We start from the raw sequence: 9,255 nt of genomic DNA, 5'->3' as shown, positions 1-9,255 counted from the left end.
TTTTTGATGCTCACGTTCATGCATCGTTTTTGAAAGTGGTGTTGTGTCAGCTGGAGATTTTATTTTATGAGTGAATGTTAAGATTTATCATAGATGTCTGCGTATGTGTATATAGACCAAGGTTCAATATTTTTGAAAGACGTCTCATGCTCACAGGGCTGCATTTATTTGATCAAAAATAGAGTAATATTGTGAATACTATTACAACAACTGTTTTCTATTTTAATATATTTTAAAATTTAATTGATTTCTGTGATGGCAAAGCTTGTTTGGCCATCATTACTCCAGTCACATGATCTTTCAGAAATTTTTCTAATATGCTGATTTAGTGCTCAAGTGTTCATCTGCTGCTGAAGACACATTTCATATTGTTATCAATGGTGAAAACAGTTGTGCTGCTTCATATATTTGTGAAAGCTGTGATCCATTTTTTTCCTGGATTCTTTAATAAATAGGAAGGTTTAGGGTAGGTTAAAAATGTATTAACCATTTTAACACTTGATTTAGATGTCTTAATCTGGCCAACTGGAACTAGGATAAGTCATATTAAAAAATTAAAAAAACGGCAAGAACAAAACATTACTGCAGCAACTTTTTTATACTTAACGGGAAAGGCCAAGTCATAAAATTTGGTCAATCAGTTCAAGCTGTCTTGTGGTTAACCAGGTCACAAACAGCATGGCTATCTGTTTAACCACTTATGCTGCATTTACATGCTATCGGAATTATCCTAAATATCCTTAGAGAGGCCTTATATGGCCAATTTCCGACAAGGAAACTTGTATAATTCTGATAATGGCAGGTGAATGCAGCATTAAACCAGTTTTGGAATGGCTTGAAATTGTGCAAAACCAGCTACCATCCTTGCCTAACCCTGAGTAAGCGGAAACTAATTATGTGGGGAAACAGAAAAACATGGGGATTTCCATGGCTAATGTAAAACTGATTCTATAATCAATTTAAAAGTATTAAACAAGCCTATTCTAGCTTAAAATCACCCAAATCTCTCTAAAACATCCAGTGATCACCCTGGTAGTCTGCAAACCAGTAACAGTTCCCTCAGGAAAATGCTATGTCACTACTGGAGGTTAAATGACCTACTTTTAGTGTGACTAATAGTTCACATTTACCATGATGTAAAACACTGATGTCTGTGTGAGTGCGTTTAGTGTTGCCAGATTGGATGCACTATTTCCAACCCAAAAGCTCACAAAAACCCGCCCAAAATTTTAACTGTCAAAATAAGGTGATATAATGTAAATTAAGGTTGATAAAAGCCATTTTTAACTCCTTATAATGAAATAACGATGACAAAATAATATAAATATAATGCTAGATAAATTTCACATGGATCAAATCGGGGAAAATGCATTTAAGAGAACTACCAAATATGATTAAATATCCAAGCAGACACTGTCTAAACTAGTACTGACTGATTGGATGCATGCAGGCTAAATATGTGCACACTTGGGATGTTTATTAACCAATTAGCCTATACAATTGAAAGCCCGCCCAATCTGGCAACACTGCGTCTCGGTCACTTAACCAGTAGAACAGGTGATGCAACTCGAATTTCCCGTCATAATGTTACATTGTTCTGTACCGGAACAACTGGATGACTGTGATGCACTGATTCATAAACCAGCTCCACCAAAGCGAAGGGCGACTCACGCGCTGGAGGAACACTCGCATTTGTCCTCAAGAAGATACAAAAGAAAGAAAATGCGGAAAAACGCGAATTCGGGTTTTGTTATGGACGTTATCGAGCTGGAGTCGTTTGTGAACAGCCCTCCTCGTGGATTCACTGTCGAGAGTCGCGCGGGCTGCAGAGTCGTGAAGTGGGATCAGGAGAACAGCTGCGTGTTCATCGATGAGATCCAGTCCAGCGAGGGGAAAGTGACTTTCTGTAATTCTCTGGGAAGGTAAATGGACTTAATTAACGTGATATGGCAATATGCAGGTTTAGATACAGCGTGCTTGTAACTCTTCTTGACCATTTCAGGAAAGTCGTGGTACGCACTTTGGGAGAGTACACAGATTTGAGACGACAGCTAACCTCAAAAACATTATACATCCTCGTGTCTGCATGCACCGAAACAAAGGTTAAAAAAAAGAGAAACAGAGATGTTCCAGGTAGGATTTTCTTCTTATTAATATTTCACCTGCTTCTGTAAATTAATGTTTACGTACAAAGAGGAGAGTGGTGTGTTGTGTATGCATACATAAAACGATTATTAAATTATCTTTTAAATAGTGTTCTGAAAAAGGGATCTTTCTTGAATCTTATATACAACATGGTTCAACTTAAATATGTACATGAATTTCAGGATATGGTACATCTTTGGGAATAATCACTTTAGAAATCACTTTCAAAATATAGCTTTCCAAAAAAACAGTGGTCTCTTGGCTCAGCTTGACCCCAGTGAGGGGTAAATTGAGCCACATAAAGTGAAACTGTGCCATTGATTATGCTAATATATCTCATTTTTACCTTTGCTATATCAAAGAAAGAGAAATTCAATAAAAATGAATCTTAAAATATATGTGTGAGCCTTGTGATGGCCTGGCCATCCATCCAGGGTTTTTCTCCACCTGTGGCTTAAGATGCTGGGTTATATATGGAAACCCGTGTCCGCCAATGAATAAAAAATAATTTAAATAATAAATAAAAAAATTCTGATATAAACTTGCAATTCTGACTTTTTTTTCCCCTCGCAATTGCGAGTTTGTATCTCACTGACTTTCTCGCACCATTAACACTCTCCGTGTAAGGCTTTGCAGAACTTTGTTCAATTTGCTATAGATATATTGAACTAGAGGAATGTTGCATCCGAATATGATTTTTGAACAAACATAAAAATGACTCATTCTCCAGTTCTGCGCTCGCGGTTGGACGGTACCATTACCGCCGGGCAGTGTGCGGGAGGGGGGACGGCGCGCACAGCTGCACAGCAGTCTTCATTTCTTTATAGTTCTGAGTTTGAGGCAGCTTCTATCGCTTTATTATCGCTAAACTTTGCAGTATAAAACGATTTAGGGTACTATTATAGGATTATTATGGCTAGATGAAATAAAGCATGACGTATACGGAGTAGGCCTAGTGATGTTCTGGTTTGGCATAATCAATAACATCTACTCGTAAGTCGCTCAGAGAAGTTCTGGTGAATGAAGTATTATGCTCTTGAAGGACAGTCGGATTCTGCTGTACCCGCACATAAAGGGATTTCTGTAAATAAAGCTGCCAATGAGCTATCAATAATAGTGTTACAATACATTTTTGACTTGACAGCTGTTATTTAAAATAACGCGATATATAAAGAAATGAAGAATGCTGTGCGCGCCGTCCCCCCTCCCGCACACTGCCCGGCGGTAATGGTACTGTCCAACCGCGAGCGCAGAACTGGAGAATGAGTCATTTTTATGTTTGTTCAAAAATCATATTCGGATGCAACATTCATCTAGTTCAATATATCTATAGCAGATTGAACAAAGCACCGCAAAGCCTTACACGGAGAGTGTTAATGGTGCGAGAAAGTCAGAGTTGTGAGATATAAACTCGCAATTGCCAGGAAAAAAAATAAGTCAGAATTGCGAGTTTATATCAGAATTCTGAGGGAAAAAAAGTCAGAATTGCGAGATAAAAAGTCGCAATTACCTTGTTTTAATTTTTACTCATAGGTGGAAACGGGGTTCCATAGTTATAGGATCCAATAATAAATAGAGGTTTGGATAATAAGATGGATGGATGACTTCTTTAATAGTTTTATTAAAGATACAGTTCACAACTTTGAAGTCATTATATATATATATATATATATATATATATATATATATATATATATATATATATATATATATATATATATATATATATATATATATATAAAATAAAAAGGACTGCAACTTCAATAGCCAATTTTCATAAACAAGGCCTGTTTAAAATTTTCAGAACAAAATCAAGTTCAAAACAAAGAACAACATTTGGTCTAAAAATGATGTAGAATTACAGTAAAATAATACTTTAGTCTTTTTAAATTTATATTATTAATTTTTGATATTATCGGCATAACTACTTGACTGAAAAGCAAATAATTTAATATAGTGTTTCATATGGGCTTGAACTGAGATTTATGGTGATTATTAGTAATGTTACTAATATCAGTGATATCAGTAAGCACTACAGTTGTAAAAATTTATCACAGGAAATTCAATGTAGCTGTCACAATGTCAACAGGGAAGGTATCATTAAACTTTGACTCCACTGTTTACTGTATTTGTCAAATTTGCCACAGCCCTCTTCTTATTGTCCATAGTTCTTGGGTATTATGTGGTGGCGATCAACGGCAGTCATCCAATGATCAGATGGGAAATGGAGAGAGGCTTAGACATGACTATTTCATCTGTTGCTGGAGAAAGTTATACAGTTGATGTGAGTTCAGTGGAGACTTTGTTTTTAATGATGTACAAATTTTGTGCCTCTTTTCTGGCAATGTAAAAAATGAATTCGTATATTATATATATTATTTTTTTTAAGGTTGATGTTAGTGCTGCACTACAGGGATGGGTCGGTGAGAGCTTTCAAGTCCTTGTTGATGAAAAGGTAAAACCCATCTGGAAAGACACGCATTTCACCATCGACTACTGTTCTGACGCCCTTTTTGACTTTCCCTACTGGTTCGGCTGCAGCAAACGACAGTTCAAGGTGTGTTTTAATAAATAAGCAGACATCTCTGATGATTTCTAGTACTGAGACTAAGACTGGAAATCTGATCTTGCAGGTCTCATACCATGGAAGATGAGATCAACACCCAAAATGTTGTATGAAACAGCAAATATCTACTGAAAACAGGCTTCAGTCTGGAAATTGAAGCCCTGCACAGATGAGGAGACCATTAATGCACCTTAAAGAACAATTTTACTGTAAATAAAACTTTATTTTGCTCATGTCAGCAGTAATACAAAAAAAATCAAAGAATTGGAAATCACTGGAACTTAATTTTAATTATAATTATTAATAGGACAATTTAAAAAATCCTCACATTGTAAACTAGCAAACTCAAGATAGTTGCAATACTTTTTTAAATGGGTCACTTCCATTCATTGTTTTAATAGGTCATATCATGAGGAATAAAAATGTTCTTTATCTTTCGGGATAACTGAAATCAAGCCAAACAAATAGATACATTATCTAACATTAGGTTACGCTCTAAAGTTTACACGTTTCTTGCTGTGTGTAGCACATACGGCTCTGCATATACTTCCAGAGAATGGATAGAAACGTGCAGATTTAGGGCTGGGTGATAAAACGATAATGATAATTATCGTGATGTAATTTTCCTCGATAAAACCATAACCAGAGTTCGATATGTTTATGCACCAAAAATGGAACAAAACAGCGCTAATCATTTGAACCGCACCACAGCGAAGAACACGGATGACTGTGATTTAAACTAGTTTAAAGCCAGATGAAACGGTGTTGACAAACAGGAGAAACATTACGCAATGATATAGTCAGAAGGCTTTTCAATCTACAAATCGCCATTATTTACCACGGATTTACTGTAGTAACTAACTGCACCATGGTATTGTGGCAGAAATGTGGGGTATACGGAGTAAGGGAATATAATTACATTATTTTTTTGAGATTAAGCTAAGTGTTTGCATTTATACTAAATGTATTTAGACTACTGGTTTTCATACAGATACCTAGAAACAATATACATTGTAGATACATTTATACCATGGTATTGAGGTGCTTGTATACGTGTGGTTTTAACTGGTTATCATGATCTAAATGTATGCTACTATGGACGACCAGTGGTTAATAAAACTAAAACAGTCAGAATAATTAATTTCAACTAATAAAAATTAGGTAGTAAAAGATTTGAAATTTAGCGTGATAATTATCATTATCGACTGATATGAAAATTTTATCGCGATAATTTTTTGGCCACATCACCAATGCACTATGTGCAGTTATACCCTGATAATTTCAGTCTGACATTTCATCACTGATTATTTTGTTACCCTGTCATGTAATGCAGACTTTGCAAAGAGGCTGAGGATCTTGCTGAACTATATTTCACACAACAGGAAACCTGCAATCTGGTGCATGAGCAGAACTTGGCATTTTTAAAGGCACAGTAACAAAAAACTGACCATTTAAATCTAAAGCTTAGAGAGAGAACATTTTTTGACCAATCCTTACATGTTGACCTCAATGAAAAAACTAAAGCATGATATGACCCATTTAAAAAATTTCTTCAAATACCATATAGTATACCATAGAGCCTTTTTCATCATATTTTGTTGTTTTGCATAACTTTGTAATGTGTACATATTGAAATTAAATGCCTCTGTGACTATCAATGTGAACGCTTCATACTGTTCTTGCCATATCCTCTGACTAACTGACAAACCATTAACCGAAAGAGTTTATCAACACTGATGTGTTTACACTACTGTTTCAGCTGCAGAAAAATCTGTCTGGCACAGTTCAGGGCAAAAGCAGAAGTGTTGACGCTGCTTTGGTGATGGTCTGGATGTACTCTTTGTAGTCACTGCCACCATAGGTGAGCAGCAGATGATTTATGATTCCCACGAAACACATGAGTGACAGGAAGAAGAGAATGCGTTTCCCGAACAGGAAGCCAGGAGTGCTGTCAGGCACACAAGCAGAATATCTGTTAACAAATCTGGTATGTGTAAAATACGGTTGGGTTACAACACATGGTTGATGTGTCTGTATATACAATATACAGGGTTGAAACCTCAAAGTGATCTTCTGCCCATATCATAAATTTGCAACGGTTCAATAACTAATAGCTTATTTGTATTGAGATTAACATTGGCAACATCTAATGCTGTGTTTCATGTAGTTTTAAGGTCAGGAACCTCAGAAGATGTTTCAGTTGACTCTAATGCAGTTTTAGCACAAGAAAACACATCTTTGATGTTTAAAATGCCTTATTTGTTCATAATTATGGATTTAAAAATCTTACCTCTGGCAAGTCTGCCCCAAGTAGCCAACAAAGTACTTCTGCCGGACCACAAGGTAGATAATGCCAGAAAAGGCAGCTGGAGCTGAAACAAAAAGGGTTTTCATATTTAAATGATATCAGAGAATTTCCAAGAAAGTATTGTACAGGTATTTTATTAGGGCTGACTTTCGTTATATATCAGTTGGTTTCTTAGCAACTCAATTAGCCTACTATTTCAGTGGTATTAAAAAAATAGAGCAAAGTTATTATGCAGACAAATATTTGCACATGGGTCATAACAGAAATTATTAGCCTGGAAATGCAAACCATTTCTACTACATTACAAAAGGGGTATTTTCTTTGGTCTGATCCTATCACTATATTGCAGTGAACGTTATAAATAACAGAAAATAAAGGCACTTTCACCTCTAAAAATATTGATTACGTGCTCATTCAACTCAATCACTTAAAGGGATAGTTCACCCAAAAATGAAAATTCTGTCATTTACTCACCCTCGAGTAGTTCCAAACCTGTATGAATGTCTTTGTTCTGCTGCACACAAAGGAAGATATTCTGAAGAATGTGGGGAACTGAGCAGTTCTGGGGCACCATTGACTTCCATAGTGTGTGTGTATATATATATATATTAAATTTTTTTTTTTTTTTTTTTTTCTCCTACTATGGAAGTCAATGGTGCCCCAAAACAGCCTGGTTACAGACTTTCTTCAAAATATCTTCCTTTGTGTTCAGCAGAACAAATAAATTCATACAGGTTTGGAACAACTTGAGGGTGAGTAAAAGATGACAGAATTTTCATTTTTGGGTGAACTATCCCTTTAACTGACTTTTTATTTTTATGATAATTGTGATGAATTGAATTGTACCTTGGCTGAGGCAGATTCCAGCGCACCACAGTACTGCCAGAAATGTGGGGTACGTGTCCATGCAGTTTCGACTGAGAAAACATACATAAACTATTTTATTAACTGATAACACTTTCATACAGCCTCAGAAACTAACTTTATCAGGCAACTCTGGTATTTCATTTGACCAAACTGAGGACATGCTGTCAGTTCTTCTTGTAGTACTTCCATGTAACTTTTTGAAATATTGTGAAAGAGCTGTTACTTCCTCTTTGGCTGTGGTTAATGACACTTTATGATTGCATATAAATTGATAAACTACCAAACTAGAATCCAACAGTCTAGATATGCAACTGTCAGTTTGGTTTATTTTGCATATTTGAAAAAAAGAATAAAAAAGAAATAGATTTTTAAAATCAATCTAAATTGGACTGAAATCATATAATTTACTGTGCAATAATACATAAGGATACTAGACTTTATGAAAAACTTTAAATAAGTGAAAAATCAAATGTACAGCTATATAGGCTTTCGATACACGGACAGAAAGACCAGTGCAACACTTTTTCAACATTAAGATTATGTAAATAAAGCAGGAAGTTAGTTTCCAGAACAACAGGAAAATTTCGAGCTATTATGCAAAAGAAGCTACCACCAACACTATTTCATAAACAGATTATTTATCACACTCTATAAAAAGCGCTTAATATAATAGTTACTTTTTCAGTCAGATTCTATAGTGGAGAAGCTCGAGTCAATATTACTCACTTCGCGCAGGACAAACGCTCGAACGCTGCGGAATGTTTCGAATGTTGACCGGTGCACTCTTTCTCAACCTTTAAGGCGAAGAACACTAGAGGAGAAGTATTGGACATATTAGTTGAATGCATGTGCATGTATATTTAGGCTACATTATGGACTAATTCCTGGTAGTTGTAAAAACACAGCACAATGTGTTCAAAGATCATTTGCATACACATCTTTCAATTATACAAAATAAAATAATAATAAATTCTAAATATCATACCATTCTGAATCACGCTGAGAAGAGTGACCAGGACGAGTAAGAAAATGTTGTCGATCACTGCAACATACATGTTCTCAAGTGTGAACTGCGAGTCTGCGTCAGAAGACTGTCTGATCATTTTTAGCATCACAGATAACATCACCATAAAACCGATGTGTTTCCTGAAGGGAGGGACACCATCACTTCTGCTTCATGGTCAAATATGGCACATTTTGTGCTTTTAGAAAATAAGTGTGGAAAACTTGTTCCTGGCATAGCTGCATTTTCCGTTTCACAGCTCATCCTAGTATTAACTGGTATTTTTGGATAAAATAAAGTTTAACCATCCGAGTCTGTTGAGGGTCTCGCTGTTAAACACTGCCCTCTGCTGGCTGAGACGGTATT

At 35.7% G+C, this 9,255-nt stretch overlaps 2 protein-coding genes across 2 annotated transcripts; one reads left to right on the top strand and one right to left on the bottom strand.

The window, feature by feature from the left end:
• The first annotated feature begins 1,525 nt into the window (after positions 1 to 1,525).
• medag (mesenteric estrogen dependent adipogenesis) lies at positions 1,526 to 6,367 on the top strand. The gene is made up of 5 exons (XM_079410038.1): positions 1,526 to 1,922; positions 2,003 to 2,133; positions 4,314 to 4,429; positions 4,535 to 4,702; positions 4,779 to 6,367. Exons 1-5 carry the CDS (start codon positions 1,561 to 1,563, stop codon positions 4,797 to 4,799), a joined length of 798 nt encoding a protein of 265 aa, XP_079266164.1. The 5' UTR covers positions 1,526 to 1,560; the 3' UTR covers positions 4,800 to 6,367.
• Positions 4,899 to 9,184, bottom strand: LOC306865443 (arachidonate 5-lipoxygenase-activating protein-like). The gene is made up of 5 exons (XM_079410039.1): positions 8,872 to 9,184; positions 8,613 to 8,697; positions 7,866 to 7,936; positions 7,002 to 7,083; positions 4,899 to 6,659 (listed from the first exon to the last, which is right to left on the bottom strand). Exons 1-5 carry the CDS (start codon positions 9,014 to 9,016, stop codon positions 6,497 to 6,499), a joined length of 546 nt encoding a protein of 181 aa, XP_079266165.1. The 5' UTR covers positions 9,017 to 9,184; the 3' UTR covers positions 4,899 to 6,496.
• Between the last annotated feature and the right edge of the window lie 71 nt (positions 9,185 to 9,255).

Source organism: Barbus barbus, assembly GCF_936440315.1.
Source record: "Barbus barbus genome assembly, chromosome: 47".
In the NCBI taxonomy this organism is placed as follows: Eukaryota; Metazoa; Chordata; class Actinopteri; order Cypriniformes; family Cyprinidae; genus Barbus; species Barbus barbus.
This window is presented reverse-complemented; position numbering and strand designations above follow the sequence as displayed.